The following is a 19,444-nucleotide window of genomic DNA, read 5'->3' as shown; positions in this document are numbered from 1 at the left end:
TAGGCATTTTTACGATATAGTATGTATCAAAACTAGTTTATATGTATAAAGGTCGATACCTACTGATATATTCAGTAAAATTTTATATTATAACAGTAAACTAAAGTTTTAAACTCAGGTTTCCAGTTTTGACCTTTTAGGCTTATGTGAAATTACCAAAATGCCCTTTCGGTGCATAGGATGGTTATAACTAATAAAATTCACATATATATGATACCCTACTGTTATAACATAATAAATTAAGTATAATTACTGATTTATTCAGATATGTAACTCAGGTTACTAGTTTAACTCTTTTACACCCTTTAAAATGACCAAAATGCCCTTATGAGGCATAGTTTGGGTTTAAAACCATTTTGGGCATAATGGAAGGTATCTTGCTGATATCACAACATGTTCAAGGCATATTAACTTAGGAAACTTGTATATGATTCATATGGTTACCCGTTACGCACTTTTGCGTTCGGATCGGCTTATGTAACTAGTTTACACATTTTAGCCGAAACGGGTCAAACCATATCATCTTTGTCTCAAAATCCAGAATGTGATTTAGTTACCCCTATTAAACAAGTATGCAAGCTTTTCGGGTCAAAAACCACATTCTAAACCGGTTTTCGCCTTTCATGCGATTGGACCGTATTCATCTTTGAAAACTAACCGGTCTAAGCTTAGGCTAAACTAAAAGACCCGTTAGGATTCTAATAGGTTATTATAAACCTTCGTTCCAGAATAGGAGATTCAGTAAAAGAAACTTGCACTTGCTTGTTGTGGTTTGTACTTGCTCAGGTAAATACTTTTAACTTATTTTCCCTTATACGGGCTTGGGGTACGGTATATAAAATACCGCTTGGTCGGGCATTTGACCTTAATCGATTAGTGGTTAAGTATTATCAAGATGACCCGTTTGAAAATTGGTTTTGTTTGTTTTACGCCTTTGGGGGTTTAATGACCATGTCCCGGATATCCTTGGCATCATTCATGAAATGGCCACGACCTTGACACGCGGGTGTAGGCGTACACCCGACAGTGTGTCCATAATTATTAAGGTATACCCGCTGGTTTCCCGCCACGGGTTTATACTATGTGGTGTGTCTATTAATCTTAAACCCGGGACGAACCGGGCGACGAAACGCATAACAAACATGTAATTCTTTTACAAGTTTAAACTTGATTAATTATCCCAAGTTATAAAAAGTTTTGTGCCATGTGCATTCAAATCAATTTTTAAAACATTTTTTCAAATGAGTCAGTTAAATTGTATTTACCAGTGTAAACTGACGTATTTTCCCAAAAAAGATTAAGTGCAGGTACTATACGTAATAGGCTGGCCCCTCCTTAGCATCGTTAGAGTCTCGCAAGCTTGGATGCAATGAATCATTTGAACAATTCTCCTTTTTATTTTGATCCGCCTGTGGATCTATTTCAACTACATTGTGATACTTAAATATTACAATAATTATTTGGTTGGAATAAATCTATCTTTTTGCTTCCGTTGTGCATTATAATTTGTGTTGTTTGACTATGATGATATCAATTACGTCACGATAATCCCCCACCGGGCCCACCGGTGACACGTGGAAAGTAGGGGTGTGACAGGTTGGTATCAGAGCCAACACTGAGTGAATTAAACACTAGCCTTTTGTGTTTAATCTCAGTGCACAAATTGCACATTCCTCGAGTTCCGAGTCTAGACAAAGAACATAGGACAAACTCTATTTTGTTTTGTTTTGTTTTATTCGGTCTTTGTTTTATTATATATTTGTTGTTGTATCTTAATCATGTTGCAGGTTAAGAATGCCGCCAAGGTTTTTGAGAGGACGAGGCAAGGGCCCAGTTACGGGCCATGACCATGAGGCCAGGCCTTCGCACCGGCGTACACCATCGATTACAATGAGCACTAGCCCCCAGGAGCCGTGGAGGGTTTATGTTGAACCCGGGAGGCGATCAGTCTCCTTAAGTTCCTCACCGTCTTATTTGCATTCTTTCGGGCCGCAATCCGAAAACGAGCCCGACCACCCCCCGCCTTCCTTCATACCGTTGCAGCGGTCAAACTCGCACCATTCTTTTGGTGACCCTACCCCTGCTTTCCAAAGTCGGTTCAACCCGGCAAATTTTATTCAAGAACCCGTGGGTTTCAACCCACTAGGACCCGAGGATCACTTCTCGGGTGAGAATGACATGGATGAAGATACGGATCCCATGGAGCCTGCCACTGGGACCCCAAACCACCCCATCGAAATCTCTGATGGGTCATCTTTTCATGGATTACCTTATCGTGGTCCTGACAGCTACGAGGCGAGGTTCAGGCAGATTGACTGGTATTTCACTCCCTCTCACCACTCGTCCCCTTACCAGCAGCAGCAGCAGCAGCAACAGCAGCAGGATCCTTCCGAGGATTCTCGATTTGTGGCAGTCACTCTGCCACCACCACCACCAGTGGAACAGCAACCGCCTCCGGAGCCACTGAGGCGGAGAAGGTCAAACGCACGGATGTCCGTGCGAGGAGGAGTCCGCATCAGCACTCCTCAGCCCTCGAGTGGCAGTCATTATCCGCCACTCCAAAAAGAAGAAGACCAACAGATGGGGGTCCATCAAACCCCATCCCAGAGATCAACTCTGCGCCTATGGCGCCACCATTGGGTTTTGATAACCCAATCCCTGCATACGCCGGTTCAGCGGCGTATAACCCTTCTGAGCAGCCGGCTCATACCCATTATGACTATGCCAATGTGGACCCATACCAGGAGGCATGGGACTATAATGCTCGTCACCCAGATGGACCCTATGGTGGTCTTTGGACCACTGGTTACCCAACTTATGGGTACCAGCGTCCGCCACCCCCTCAACCTCTGTATCAGCCGCCGCAGCCGCAGATGATCCCGCCGGAGCGCCAGCAAGAGGTCCTCGATAGATTGGGCCACTGTGAAGATGAAATTTGAACGGTACGGGAGAACAACCGAGGCTTCTTCAAGGGTCTGTCGGACCTACTCAAAGGGAAGTCCAAGAGAAGGGGTCATTAAAGACCTTTGTTGTTTATTTGTTTTGTTGTAAACAGCCCCTGCGTGGGCTTGTCTTTTTGTATTCTGCCCCTGCGTGGGCATGTCTTTTAGTTGACCCCTGCGTGGGTTTAATTGTTTGTTTTTCGCCCCTGCGTGGGCATGTTATTTTTGTAGAAGTCCCGTTTAGGGCAAGATGTACTGTTTAAATCCTAATGAGATGTTTGATTTAAAATTTTCATTTTTGCTTATTAATTATTGTGTGCATAATCATGAAATATAACATAAATGAAATTAACTTTTTATTAAGAGATCCACCGTTATATTAAAATGGCAAAAATCTAAAAAGGACAAGACCTAGCCATATGTCATCTTAAGACAAGGCCAAGATGGCAGTTCCATAATTAGATTTAGATCCAATTTAACATCTCAAATTAGGATTGCTCTGCGTTAATTATTAAAAGAATCTTGGGGGTAAAACCTAGCTACGTGTCATTGTAGACATGGCCAAGACGGTAGAACCTGTCCAAAGGATTCTAAATTTTGTTGACATCTCTGAGTATGTTAACATTCTTGGCAAACTGTGAATCAGTAAAGTCACACAGGCCATCTTTTAAAAAGGGTTAATTTAAATTCGCTTAATTATATAACCGCCCCTTAAAGGCGAAGTGCCTGCGGGCAATAATTAAATGTCCTCCGGGACTAAGGACAGTGGTAGGTTACGACTCCCTGTCAAGAAAAGGTGATGAACTGTGGTTCAAACCTAAATACCTGGATACTATAAAATCCTGGTTTATAATTAGATTAAATTGTCCTTGTGACTAGGCCTTATGTGCTATTATTAATTTAAAATTTAGGGTAATGATAAAGATCCTAAAATTGTAGCAAATTAACCTAAAATGACAATTTAAAACCATGGTTAATAGAATATAAAATACTGTAAAAGCTTCTAAATAAAACCTGCCCATTACTTCTATATGTAGCAATTGAAGCTACATGGCTGGGTCGGATGAAGTCAATAGTCATCCGGTGGAAAACCAAGATAACGCTAGAATACAGTTAACTGGTGCGGAGCTGCAAGCGCTAGTAGATAATGCTATCACAAAAGCTTTGGATAGGCAGAACAGTGAGTCCTCTGAGACCCGAAGTAGAACCCTGTCTACACCACATTCCAAGCCTAAAACCCATTCCGAGGCTCATAGCAAACCACCCTCTGTCCAGCCTAAATCTAAGAAAGATGATTGAAGTCAGTGTGTTTTAACACTCTGAAATCAGTGTGTTAAAAACCGTAATCGCTTTGTAAAACACGTAGTACAATGACAGCTTGATCTTACGTATATAGAACAAGGAAAATCTCTTATCTTCATCCATGATTTTAGGTGTATTTGGTATGATTTTTGGGGTTTCCAAATGTGGGTTTTAGAGAGAGAGGGAAATTCGCGTGAAAATAGGAGTTGTGATTGCCTGACAGTTTTTTTTGATTGATTTAAAATCTGGTCATTGACAAAATTGCCCCTACTCATTTAAAACAATCAATTAATTAAACTCAAATATTACAAGATTGCCATTGATTTAATCTCAACTCTTAAACACACCCATTGGATGGACCAAATCGCTTCTTAGACTTTCTAGGAAAAACACACTTTCCCCAGGATCCCCACTCTATATATATATATATATATATATATATAGGGTCAGGATTTAGAGAAAACGCTCAAAAGTGTGAGAACGGAGAGAACGCTTATGGATCGTCCGATCAAAACAATCTATGGACTAGATTGGCGCGGTGGCATTTTAGTAAATAACACCAATTTTATTACGTGGACACGCGTCATTAATGGTAAAAAAGTAAAAAACCATTCCTCACGTAAAACGCCATTGAAAATAAAACGCCAAATAAATACAAAACACCAATTTTATCACTGCGTACTTTATTCTATGTTTTTATTTAAGCTCCCTAGCTACAAAAACGCCATAAAATATGAAACGCCATTATATATAACGCCAAAGTTTACATCCGGATATATGTTAATTACATTTTTTGTTATAAAAATAACATCCCGCCTAACCTACACGCCAAAAAAATTCTATAAATAGAAATGCCTCACCACCTTCCGTTTATCACACCAAAAAAACACTTAGTGGTTGCTAAAAAAATTTACAACTCAATGTAAAACGCCAAAAAATACAACGACAACAAACATCTTTTCTTTGATCCTCAGTAATGTTCTGCATGGAGCTTCATTTAATGATTTGTTACGCGAGTTTAGAAATATTTGCTACATGAGATGGACAAAATTGAAAAAAGAGGGACTGATGACACCCATATGTTATACTGTCATCTTTGTTCCTGAAGAAGGTTTGGATGATAAGAAGAGACCTTTACCAGTGGCAGATAGCATCCACCCACAGGGCGTCGCTCTATGTCTCCAACATCAACAAAGACACTTCAACACATGAACAAAGAAAATAAACAAAGCCAAACCTAAAACGCCATTTATTTGTCACATTTCTTGTAGTTTCAAAAGAAAAAAGAGACTGATGACACTGAAGATTTAAAATCAAAAATTGCTTCTACTTTGTTTTTTTTTTATTTTTTTTAATTTTCTTTGACTATTGTTTGTTTTGTAATGTCAGTTAATAACCAACAAAATAATATTAATGCTATAATGAAAATTATTATAAAACGCCAAAATTAGCAAATACGTGTAAAACGCCATAATGCCATAAAAAAGCCCCCAAAAAACTAACAAACTATAATAAAATTAATTTGAACAACTAATATTATAAAAAAAGAGTGAAACAATGTGCAAAGAATATAAAACAAAAGAAATCCAATAGTTATCTAACCGACATTGGAAAACAAAACGCCATAATTACAGCCGTCAAAAGGATTTGACGTGTTACACCATTAAAACAGTTGAGTCTGAAAACAAAACACGATAAACTGCAAAAAACAGTAAAATGAAACGGCGGAAAACATAATTAGTAAAATTTATTATATTAAATTTATTTATCTTTTTCAAGACGTCATAATTACCTGACATACGCGGGTAAAAAAGTCAATATAAAAGAAGACCATCAGAACCCAAGCTCAAACATGCCAAAAAGACTAAAACGCCACATATTCTCTAAAACGTCAAAAAATTTAAAAAATGACTAAGGTTATTGCATGGAGGTTTGAAAGGAAACAAAAAAGATTCATCATAAAGTTCGCTGACATGAGAAGGGTAAAGGTAAGAACAATAAAAGTCATGATGGGAATGAATGAAAATGTTCAGAAGGATATCTTAGCCCTTGGGGTTACAAGAGACAACGATTGTGAAAGAACAAGAACTGTAATAAAAAGACTGGAGAGAAAGTTTCCAGCAGAAAATGATGAAGATGATGATGATATTGAAGATACTCAAATACCAAAACTTAGCAGTTGGGTATTGCATGAGGAAAAAGGAACACTTGAAGTAACTTATAAAAACGGGGTGCAATATTTAAGACCAATGGAAGAAATGTTGAAGACAGGGTTGCTATCTATCATTGAACAACTCTGTGATTTAACACTTACAAACGATCCAAAATCAAGGATGCAGTGATATTCAAGAATAGGCTGCAGCAAAGAAGAGACGAGCTAATAGCGTTATACGCGAAAATGAAATTTGATGATGAAGAATTGAAGAAAGTGAAGAAAAAGCGACGGGTACATCTCTGATGTAATCCCACCTACAGAAGACTATTAGATTATTTTGATTTTCGAGTTATTGTAATTTTTTAAAATATTAATCTATGGTAATGAATTATTAACAAAAAGATACAAAACGCCAAAAATGACATGGAAAAAGCCATAACGCCAAAATATTAACTATGTGACACAAAAAGAATTAACTCAAAAAAGAAGAAATCTGAGAAAAAAATAATAAAACGCCAAATAATTAATAAAAGAGTAAATTACAAGTTTTGTCCTTTATGCTTGTAGTAAATTGCAGGCGGTGTCCTTTGTCTTTAAATTTGACGAGTTTTGTCCTTAACATTTCAAAATTCTGCACGTTATGTCATTCAGCCCTAACTCAGTCAGATTTTTTTTTGTTAAATTTGGTGATGTGCCTTGCACATGAGGGAATTCTGATCATTTTACCTTTCCAGGGACTATTGAGTAAATAACTCATATTAAGGGATTAAATGTGTAAAAAATAAAAAAAAGATATAAATAAAAAAACCTAATTAACTTCACTCTCTCTTCTCTCTCTCACACCCTTTCAAACATCTCTCACTCTCTCTAAAAACCCTGCAACACCTGCTGCAGCGGCATCGCCGGAATCGCCACCGGAGACGCATCAAAGCCGGAGATTCCATCGATTCATAGAATCTGAAATTCGACCAGATCCAGAGATTCGACCAGATTTACAAAATAGCAAGGCACATGACCAAAACTTCCACAAAAACCAGATCTATTATGGATCTGGACATACAACCATGAAAGGGATGCAAAATAGGTTGGCCGGATCTGTTATGTTTCTGGCTAGATTTGGATTTTTCCGACAACGCCTATTGACTATTATTTAGAAAATCAAAGTTTTTAATAAACTGGGTCATGGATTGATAATGGGTCTAAATTAGTTTTTGGAATTTACTTTATAACTTTTGGCTTCCAATTTTTTTTTTTTTTCACAGAGTTAGTTGGAACCGAGATTGATGATGGTGGATTTGTATTTGCAAAATTGATTTTAGTCAAACTACTGTTTGTTAGATTTACAAAGAAACCCACAACAGGTTGTTTATTTTTCAGTTTTGTTTCATATGAGAGAGAGCGTGCAAAGAGAGATAGAGATTATATATTTTTTTTATTTTTCAGTTTTTTTCAAATAGACCCTTAATAAAAGTTTTTTACAAAATAGCCCCTGTGAAGGTGAAATGACAAGAATGCCCTTATGTGCAAGGCACATGATCAAATTTAACCAAAAAATCTAACTGAGTTAGGGCTAAAGGACATAACGTGCAAGATTTTGAAACGTTAAGGACAAAACTCATCAAATTTAAAGACAAAGGACATTGCCTGCAATTTGCTACAAACATAAAGGACAAAACTTGTAATTTACTCTTAATAAAATCTACAAAACGCCAAAATTATCTTGCACGCAAAAAATAAAGAAGCACGTCAAACGCGAAAATCGTGAAAGGAGAAGAATACTAAAAAGACAAAAAAACCCCTCGGACCCTGATCATGCCCCACGCCACGTGTTCGGCCAGGATGCGTTCTCACCGTTCTCACACTTTTTGCCGTTTTCTCCTGATCCCATTGGCCGAACACGTGGCGCGGAGCATGATCAGGGCCCGAGGGGTTTTTTGTCTTTTTAGTATTCTTCTCCTTTCATGATTTTCGCGTTTGACATGCTGCTTTATTTTTTGCGTGCAAGATAATTTTGGCGTTATGTAGAATTATTAATTATTTGGCGTTTTACTGTTTTTTCTCAGATTTCTTCTCGTTGAATTAATTCTTTTTGTGTCACATAGTTAATTTTTTGGCGTTATGGCTTTTTCCATGTCATTTTTGGCGCTTTGTATCTTTTTGTTAATAATTGATTACCATATATTAATATTTTATAAAACTACAATAACACGAAGAGTTAAATGCCATTTTAGTCCCTATGGTTTGGGTCATTTTGCCAGTTTAGTCCAAAGGTTTCATTTTTAACCTGTGGGTTCAAAAAAGTTTCACAGTTGCCATTTTAGTCCACTGGGTTAACTTCATGCATTTTTTCTGTTAACGAGAAGGCCAATTCGGTCATTTTATATGGCTGAATTGCCCTTTTAGTTAACGGAATTACATACAAAATGACCGAATTGGCCTTCTCGTTAACAGAAAAAATTGATGAAATTAACCAAGTGGACTAAAATGGCAACTGTGAAACCTTTTTGGACCCATAGGTTAAAAATGAAGCCTTTGGACTAAACTGGCAAAATGGCCCAAACCATAGGGACTAAAATGGCATTTAACTCTAACACGAAAATCAAAATAAACTAATAGTCTTCCGTAAGTGGGATTACATCAGAGATGTACCCATCGCTTTGTTCATCACTTTCTTCAGATTCTTCATCATCAAATTTCATTTTTGCGTATGACGTCATTAGCTCGTCTCTTCTTTGCTGCAGCCTATTCTTGAATATCACTGCATCCTTGGATTTTGGATCATTTGAAGGTGTTAAATCACAGAGTTGTTCAATGATAGATAGTAACCGTGTCTTCAACATTTCTTCCATTGGCCTTGAATATTGCACCCCGTATTTATAAGTCACTTCAAGTATTCCTTCTTCCTCATGCAATACCCAACTGCTAAGTTTTGGTATAGGAGTATCTTCAATATCATCATCATCTTCATCATCTTCTGCCGGAAATTTTCTCTTCAGTCTTTTTATTACAGTTCTCGTTCTTTCACAATTGTTGTCTATTGGAACCCCAAGGGCCAGGATATCCTTCTGAACCTTTTCATTCATTCCAAGCATGGCTTTGATTGTCCTTATCTTTACCCTTCTCCTACCAGAGAACTTTATGATGAATCGTGTCTCTTTCCTTCAAACCTCCATGCAATAACCTTAGCCATTTTTAAATTTTTTGGCGTTTTGGATAATATGTGGCGTTTTAGTCAAATTTTTTGGCGTGTTTGAGCTTGGGTTATCATGGTCTTCTTTTATGTTGACTTTTTTTTTCCCGCGTATGACTGGTAATTATGGCCTTTTGAAAAAGATAAATAAATATAATAAATGTTAGTAATTATGTTTTCCGTCGTTTCATTTTACTGTTTTTTGCAGTTTACCGTGTTTTGTTTTCAGACTCAACTGTTTTTATGGTGTAACACGTCAAATCTTTGACGGCTGTAATTATGGCGTTTTGTTTTCCAATGGCGGTTAGATAACTATTGGATTTCTTTTGTTTTATATTCTTTGCACATTGTTTCACGCTTTTTTTATAATATTAGTTGTTCAAATTAATTTTATTATAGTTTGGTAGTTTTTTGAGGGCGTTTTTATGGTATTATGGCGTTTTACACATATTTGCAAATTTTGGCGTTTTATTATATTTTTCATTATAGCATTAATATTATTTTGTTGGTTATTAACTAACATTACAAAACAAACATTAGTCAAAGAAAATTAAAATAAAAATAAAAAAAAAACAAAGTAGAAGCAATTTTTGATTTTAAATCTTCAGTGTCATCAATTTCTTTTTTCTTTTGAAACTACAAGAAATGTGACAAATAAATGGCGTTTTGGGTTTGGCGTTGTTTATTTTCTTTGTTCATGTGTTGAAGGGTCTTTGTGGATGTTGGAGACATAGATCGACCCGGTGTTGGTGGATGTTATCTACCTATCGTCTTCATTATAATAATCGAGGCCAAAGTAACATTTACACTGGTATAGGTCTCTTTTTATCATCCAAACCTTCTTCAGGAACAAAGATGACAATATGACATATGGGTGTCATCAGTCCCTTTTTTTTCAATTTTGTCCATTTCATGCAGCAAAATCTTACTACACCCACGTAACAAATCATTCAATGAAGCTTCATGCAGAACATTACTGAGTATCAAAGAAAAGATGTTTCCCGTCGTATTTTTTGGCGTTTTACATTGAGTTGTAAATTTTTTTTAGCAACCACTGTGTGTTTTTTTGGTGTGATAAACGGAAGGTGGTGAGACGTTTTTATTTATAGAATTTTTTTTTGGCGCGTAGTTTAGGCGGGATGTTATTTTTATAACAAAAAATGTAATTAACATTTATCCGGATGTAAGCTTTGGCGTTATATATAATGGCGTTTCATATTTTTTGGCGTTTTTGTAGCCAGAGAGCTTAAAAACACAGAAAAAAGTACGCAATGATAAAATTGGCGTTTTGTATTTATTTGGCGTTTTATTTTTCAATGGCGCTTTATGTGAGAAATGATTTTTTACTTTTTTACCCTTAATGAAGTGCGTCCACGTAATAAAATTGATGTTATTTACTAAAATGCCACCGCGCCAATCTAGTCCATAGATTGTTTTGATCGGACGATCAATAAATGTTTTCACCGTTCTCACACTTTCTACCGTTTTCCTAAATCCCGACCCTATATATATATATATATATATATATATACACACACATACATATATTTAATATATATATTTTTAATTTAATATCTGTATTTTGCCAAGTTTTGAAGGAAATTAATAATCCTTCTGGGTTGTATAGAACTCATATATTTTATACGAGTTGTTTATATTGTCAGTTTGGTGTTTAAGAGTAGTCCTGTACGACTCATATAACTCTATACAAATTGTATAAAATAAGGATGAGCGTTGAATTATACATTTGGACTAAACTTAGCGTTTTGTTCGTTAATTGAAATTGAAAGAAAGATAACTTAGCAAGCAATCAATTTGAGACGACATTATACCGTTTTATATATCGGATATAATAATTATAATTATAATTATATTATATTATATTATAATTATAATTATAATAATATCAATACACAACAACCACACAATTTAACGGTAACACTGGTCGTTTCCTCGAAATTTCTCGTAACTTCTCCGCGGACAATATCAAGAAACTCGGTTTCTAATTCTATATATATTCCTCTATCTCCTTATTCAGTTTCAAAACCATTACCAGCAATGGCAGAAAGATCACTAGAGCTCACAATAATCTCAGCAAAAGATCTCAATAATGTCAATCTCTTCGGCAAAATGAATGTATACGCCGTCGTTTACATCACCGGCGCCGGAAATCAAGATCAGAAGCAAAAAACTCACGTTGACAAAGACGGAGATTCCAATCCTACCTGGAATTATCCTATGAAGTTTAAGATCGATGAGTCTGCTGCGTTACAAAACCGATTAACTCTCGTTGTTAAGATCAAAACGGGAGGTATGCTCGGGGATAAAGATGTCGGAGAAGTTCATGTTCCGGTTAAGGAGCTTCTAGACGGTGATTACACCGGAAGAAGACCGTTACAGTTTGTTACTTATCAGGTGCGGAAACCGTCTGGTCACCCGAAAGGCGAACTCAGTTTTTCGTATAAGTTCGTGGGGAAACCTAATTTGGAAGAGCTTGTTATGGCTTACCCAGCGGCGGGTTCTGGAGTTGGTTCGGTGTATCCGCCGCTGGATGCAGCGCCGGTTGGTGTTGCTCTAGGATATTATCCACCAACACCAACCGTCGCTAGTCCTGAATCTTATCCTTATCCACTGGACGAAGGAGCGTCTCCTCCCGAAAAACCTAATAAGGTGGATAAGTTAGATGAGCCTGTTATGGCTTACCCAACAACGGTGGGTTCTGAATTTAATTCAGTATACCCACCGCTTTATGTGACGCAAGTTGGTGCTGCTCTGGAATCTTATCCACCAGCACCAACCGTGGCCACACATGGTACTTATCCACCGGCAGGAGTTGCGTATTATCCTCCTGCTGGGTACCCTGAACCATGGGTGGGATACGCGTACCAGCAACAGCCGGCTTACGGGGGTTACCCTCCGCCACCTGCACCTGGGTACAACGTGTATCCTCCGCAGTCGGGGTATGGGTACCCGCCGGCTCAACAACCTCAGAAGAACAAACTCGGTCTTGGGTTGGGAGCTGGGCTATTGGGAGGAGCGTTGGGCGGTTTGTTGATCGGAGATATTGTGTCCGACGCTGCTAGTGATGGGGGATGCGGTGGCGGTTGTGGTGGGTTTTAAAGCCTTACAAAGATGTGTATTGGGACTATTGGCTTGTAATTATGGTCGTATTATCGAAATAGATTAGGAACAAGAATTGTATATTTCATTTTTCTAGTTATATTATTGTTTCATTGAGTTATGTAGAGGCCAAGGTTTGGTACAGAAAACAAATGGGCCGAAAACAATTCATCTGTCGATATTGTTTATTAATGATTACTTTGTTCCACATTTAAAAAATGTGCACACTCTATTGCATTACTAGTTTAGCCCTTCACAATCTTTTCCAATTAAGTATATCAATACTTGTCATCAATATACCACCAAATCAATATTATGCTTTCAATAATTCAATTCATAGTTCCCAAAGGAATTAATTACCAATCATGTCCTTGAAAGTTGACAAGAAAACTCAAGAGCTTATCTCATGAACATACTCTATTTAGATTTTGACTTTTAATCAAGTCAAATTGTTACCGAATGGAATCCCTTCTTTAATTGTAACTTCCTTTACTAACTATATATCTCACCACACTATTTCAATCTCAACTCAAGTGGACATATCTAAATTCTTGCAATTCATAAACTTAGCCCATTTACTAATTAGGTTCTTATACATAAGTTAAATATAATCAAAAGTTTCACTAACTATATAAAATGACTATCCACGACAAAAAATTACGATGATCATACCAACAGAAAGATCAAACTCACAAAAGTACAATTTATAATTTACGTCAGTAGTTCCTATGTGATCAACATATAAGTCATATCCCTAATCCGTTGGTAGTCCCATGACGATCAACAACAAATCAAAAGAACAACTAATCATGGAGTCGCTCATTGTGACACCCTAAAATACAGGTCAATTTTTTACGTGTCTTTTATTATTAATTTAGATGACAGCATGGAATTACAATTAATTTTTTTTTATATAAACATGTAATAATTGTTTCATTTCAATCATCAGGGCAAATTACATAAGGATAGCAGGTAGACGAGCAACAAACTGCGCCGCCATCCCCTTTTGAATAGAAAACCCTAATCTACTAAAAACAAAGCCTCGCCCCTGAGATAAAGACCCGAACATAAAGACCCAATAGAAATGCAGACCCTACTAAGGCCCAATGCATATACATTGATCCAAAATTAATTATTTGACTTAGGTTGGGTGTTGTGTGTTAATGCTCACCACCACATCAACACCTTTTGGGTGCCAAACACCACATCATGGGTGTTTAGGAGGGGTGCCAACGACGAGGCATGAGTGGGTTAGCGAGCGTGAAAGGGAGATGAGATGTGGCAGGTTGGGCAACTAATCAAAACCCTCCATTTGGAGGAGGGAGCTCGCAACAGATAGTCAGATCCCTAATACTTCGGTAATCCCATGACGATCAACAACTTATCAACAAAGGACAACTGATGGTGTAGCTCATCGTAACACCCAAAAATACAAGCCAAATTTTTGTGTTTATGTTATTATTAAATTACATGACAATATGGAATGATATACACTTCACTGAACCACGCATAAAGGCCCAATGGATAAGCAGACCCGACTAAGGCCTAATGCATATCGATCCAAAATTAATTACTTGACTTAGGTTGGGTGTTGTGGGTTAACGTCCATCACCACATCAACACCTTTTGGGCACCAAACACCATGCCGTAGGCGTTAGGGAGGGGCACCAAGGGCTAGTTAACGAGCGTTAAAGGGAGAGGAGATGTGGCAAGTAAGTCAACTAATAAAAACCCTTCATTTGGAAGAGGGAGCCCAAAACAGATATCCTTAGTTTAGCGACTTGTTAGGTAATTGAAAGGGTTTGTAATGGAATTATACAAATGTCACAGACATAAACGTGATACAATAAAACGTTTAATGCATTTAACAAATGGTTGTTACAACGTGTTGTATGTTCTAGAAATTCGTAAGAACCTTGTGTCAGGGTGGCAATTGAACAAGTTTGGTTTCAAAATGGTGATTGAGTCAGACAAGTTCGTATTGACCAAAAATGGTGTGTATGTTGGTAAGGGTTATGCCCTCAACGGTATGTTTAGATTAAATGTAATCGTTGTGAATGGAATGAAAGAAAACTCTAGTAGTTCTGCTTACTTGCTTGAGTCTTCTAATCTTTAGCATGGTAGACTAGGTCATGTTAATTTTAATTCCATTCATCGTTTAATTAAACTTAATTGCATACCAACATTCGATATCGACTCAAATAATAAATGTGAAACTTGCGTAGAAGCAAAACAAACGAGATTGTCATTCAAAAAGGTTGAACGAATCACTGAACCCCTCGAGAAGATCCACACTAATGTGTGTGATCTTAAAGCAATTCCTACTCATGGTGGGAACAAGTACTGCATCACGTTCATTGATGATAGTACAAGGTATTGCTATGTGTACTTACTTAAGAGTAAGGACGAGGCTATTGATAAGTTTTTGTTCAAAGCCGAAGTTGAGAATCAACTAAATCGAAAAATCAAAATTGTAAGGAGCGACCGAGGTGGTGAATATGTTTCACCTTTTATTGATATGTGCAAAAAATGGAATCATACATGAACTCACGGCTCCTTACTCCCCTCAATCAAATGGCATAGCGAAACGCAAAAATCTCACTTTGAAAGAAATGATGAATGCCATGATGATAAATTCTGGGATAAACCAAAACATGTGGGGGGAAGCAATCTTATCGGCAAATTATGCGTTGAACATGATACCCAATAAGAAGAAAGATGTAACACCATACGAATTATGGATGGGAAAGAAACCACCAGATAAATACTTGAAAGTGTGGGGTTGTCTAACCAAGGTGGTGGTCACACCACCAAAGCGCCTACTAATAGGACCCAAAACAGTGGATTGTGTATTTATAGGATACACTCGTCCTTATGGTCCATATTGTTTTCTTGTGCATGATTCTACAAACCCTGGAATATGCAACGACACCATAATAGAATCTAAGGATGCCTCATGGTTTGAACATGTGTTCCCATGCTTAGGTAAAGGTGAACCGAGTTTTACTAGACCGGTTGAGGAAATTGTTCCAGAAGATGAGGTTACAAATAATGAACCTCGAGAACAATCCAAGACTGAGGAAGTTAAAATCAAAAATAGTAAACGGAAAAGTACTAAAAAATCCTTTGGCCTTGACTTTCTTACCTATATGGTAGAAGAGGAACCTCAAAGTTACCAACAAATGGTGAATTCCTCAAAAGGACCTTAGTGGAGGGAGGCCATCAAAAATGAGATAGACTCATATTACAAAATCATACTTGGGAACTAGTGGCTCTTCCTCAAGGATGTAAACCACTAGGATATCGATGGATCTTCAAGAAGAAGATGAAACCAGATGGAACCATCGATAAGTACAAGGCAAGATTGGTGATTAAAGGATATAAACAACGAGAAGGTTTAAATTACTTTGATACATATTCGCAGTTACGCGAATAACCTCCATTAGAAATTTGGAAGTTTACCAAATGGATGTGAAAACAACTTTCTTGAATGGAAATCTAGAGGAAGAAATTTACATGGAACAACCTGAAGGCTTCACAGCCATTGGCAAGAAAAGAGAGTGTGTAAGCTTGTAAAATCCTTGTATGGATTGAAACAAGCTCCAAAACAATGGCACCAAAAGTTTGATCATGTCATGCTTGATGCTGGGTTCAAAATCAATGAATATGACTAGTGTGTATATGTGAAGGACACATCAGATGAATATGTCATTTTGTGTCTATATGTAGATGATATGCTCATTGCTGCAAGTGATGACAAAATTATAAAGTCTATGAAAAACATGCTAAAAGCAAGATTTGACATGAAAGACATGGGTTTTGCGGATGTGATTCTGGGAGTTAAAATCACACGAACCCAAAGTGGACTTGTTTTAAGTCAATCCCACTATCTGGATAAAATTATTGAGAAGTTTAATGCAAATGACTGTAATGTAGCTAGAACTCCCATTGACACAAGTCAACATCTAGCCAAGAATAGAGGTGAACCTGTTAACCAGTTGGAATACTCAAGAATTATCGGCAGCTTGATGTATCTTATGAGTTGTACTAGACCAGACTTAGCATATGTTGTGAACAAGCTAAGCAGATACACGAGCAACCCAAGTTCAATTCAATGGAACTGTATGATTCGGTTGCTTCGTTACTTAAGATACACTCGGGAATATGGGTTGCATTATAACAGATATCCAGCAGTTATAGAAGGACACTGTGACGCAAATTGGATATCTGACACAAATGATTCCAGAGAAATAAGTGGGTATGTATTCACACTTGGAGGTGCAGCTATATCGTGGAAATCGTTGAAACAAACGGTTATTGCGATCCACGATGGAATCAGAGTTCATCGCTTTAGATAAAGCAGGTGAAAAGGCAGAATGGATATGTCAGTTTGTTGAGGATATACCAAGATGGCCTAAGCCGGCATCGGCCATTTGTATACATTGTAATAACCAATCAGCAATTGGCAGAGCTCGTAGCACAATGTATAATGGTAGGATCAGACATATCAGACGTAGACATAATACGACGCGACAACTAATCTCTACATGAATTATCATTGTTGACTACGTGAGGTCAAAAGATAATATCGCGGATCCGCTAACAAAAGGCCTAAGTAGAGAGTTAGTTCAGAAGTCGTCCATGGGAATGGGACTGAAGCCCTTGAAAAATTAAGTTCATATGAAGAAAACCTAACTCAATAGACTAGAGATCCCAAGAACTGAGTTCAATAGGAAAACCTAATTGTATGAATGAGTGAGGTCACTATGGGGGATAATCCTACATACTTAAAAAGGTAGTTTATTACAAAGCTTAGTAAACTTCCTAGTCCATTCCTAAAGGTGACAAGTGTGAGGCTAAGCCTATGGATTTTAATGATTCGACTAAGGTAACCATACATAGTGAATCACCTATGTGAGAGAGAAGTAGGGTCGCTTCGAAGGGTATTGTTAGGGCACAATACTTAATGGCTCTCGCAGAACCAGGCTCATGTTCATGACCATAACGAACATAACTATGAGGACTTGACTTTGTCAGGGAGAGTTTCGTGTGAAGTGTATTATCACTACACAAACGGCAGACGAGTTCAAAAACATCGATGTCTACTCAGAGCCAGTGGGCAAAGTGCATTCATGAGCGAAGGTTCAAAGGGTAACACCTACATATCGTATGAAAAACTCAACTGCTGAAATCTAATTGGAATAATGTTGTTTCTGAGATCGACCTCCATTCATGTGGGGGATTGTCACACCCCAACCGATGGCGGAAACATCGGGGTGCGGCACTAAGCGTTAAGATTGCTCAAAAGTTTCCATAACACTAGATTTTTCGATATAGATTAAATAGATTCAAACATTGTCTAGGACCATCCACAAATCAAACACAAGTATCACATACAAAACATCAAATATTGTTTCAAGTTTCTAGTTTAACTAGGCGTGTGTTTCTAGCAGCAACCTAGCTTGTTTTCCCTTGATTCCAGCATTCTATCAGCCTGCAACATGTATTAAAATAAAGTCAATATAATAATGTATTGGCGAGTATACAAGTTTGAGTATATAGAATAATAGTTTAAAAGACTCATATCCGTCATGTAAACAATAAAATAGTTTCAGCCATGCTAGTGTTCGCAGTCCAAGTGATAGCCCAAGTGTCCCAATGCATTTACCACTTTCCCAAGAATCAAGGAAAGCAAATAGAATCCTCCTAACAATACCCCCAAGAATAATGGGGAGGTACAACGCTACTATTGTTAAGGCGGAACTACACACAAGGATTAAACGTTCACATAGCATAAAGAATCAAGAATCCAAAAGTATCAAGTTTCACATTTACAGAGGATAGAGTTAGATTCAAATAGTTTCAAGTTTCAAGTTTCATAGAATACATGTTGCATCCCAAAAGTTTAAAACGAAAAGGGATCGAGTATACTCACAGTGGGTGCTAAGTATCGACACCTACTAGTTGGATCAAAGGTAGCTCTGAGATTAGCCTGATTATAAATTAACAGATAAGCGTCGGGCTGAATCACGAGAATTGTGCAAAATGTCGGACTAGTCTCCTGATCGGATAGCAATCCGGACGGATGGTCATCCGGTAGGATGACTTATTAGCTTCAGACGGACAGCCATCCGATGGGATGGTCATCCGGACGGATGGCCATTCGATCGAATGGTCATTCGATCCTAAAGTGTCTTTTTCCAGAAATGATTAACTTTTGAAGTTTTCATTGTAGCTTGAGTCTTAGTCGTTCGATCGGATGGTCATCCGATCCGATGACCGTTCGGTCGAAAGACTCTTCGAGTGTAAGTTTCGATGTTCAAAGTTCTGATTCAAAAATAGATTGAGTATTGAAGGTTGTTAAGGCACATGTCGTTCAATCGGATGGTCGTTCGATCGGATGGCAGTCCGATCGGATGGCCATTCGAATGAAATGATCTTGTTCCTTTCTTTTGCAACCTTGTAAAGTTTCTAACTTTTGAGTTTAACGGTGACGACATGGTACGCATTGAGACAACGGAAAATACGTCAAGGCTCAGGCTGTCTGATCAGATGGGAATCACCCCGTCCGATCAGGTGTCTGTTCTTGACGGTATTCATGTCTGAATCCGTAATCAGGTCATCTCCTCCGGCAATGATCCATTTCCAAGCCGACTCTAGACTATATAACGAGTCTACAGCCCGTTTGGGTCTGGATTTCACCATTTCAAGTAAAAGTTTAAGAAAGTTTAAGAA

The 19,444-nt window shown here is 37.7% G+C and overlaps 1 protein-coding gene across 1 annotated transcript; it reads left to right on the top strand.

Annotated features, from left to right (window-relative positions):
- The first annotated feature begins 11,515 nt into the window (after nucleotides 1-11,515).
- On the top strand, nucleotides 11,516-12,928 carry LOC110930017 (protein SRC2). Its single transcript, XM_022173226.2, has one exon. It carries the CDS (start codon nucleotides 11,648-11,650, stop codon nucleotides 12,707-12,709), a length of 1,062 nt encoding a protein of 353 aa, XP_022028918.1. The 5' UTR covers nucleotides 11,516-11,647; the 3' UTR covers nucleotides 12,710-12,928.
- Nucleotides 12,929-19,444: the final 6,516 nt, after the last annotated feature.

The sequence above is a fragment of the Helianthus annuus genome, chromosome 3 (genome assembly GCF_002127325.2).
Source record: "Helianthus annuus cultivar XRQ/B chromosome 3, HanXRQr2.0-SUNRISE, whole genome shotgun sequence".
NCBI lineage: Eukaryota > Viridiplantae > Streptophyta > Magnoliopsida > Asterales > Asteraceae > Helianthus > Helianthus annuus.
This window is presented reverse-complemented; position numbering and strand designations above follow the sequence as displayed.

Excerpts from the sequence above, each read along its gene's own strand:
- LOC110930017 (XM_022173226.2), top strand. The coding sequence starts at position 11,648 with ATGGCAGAAAGATCACTAGAGCTCACAATAATCTCAGCAAAAGATCTC.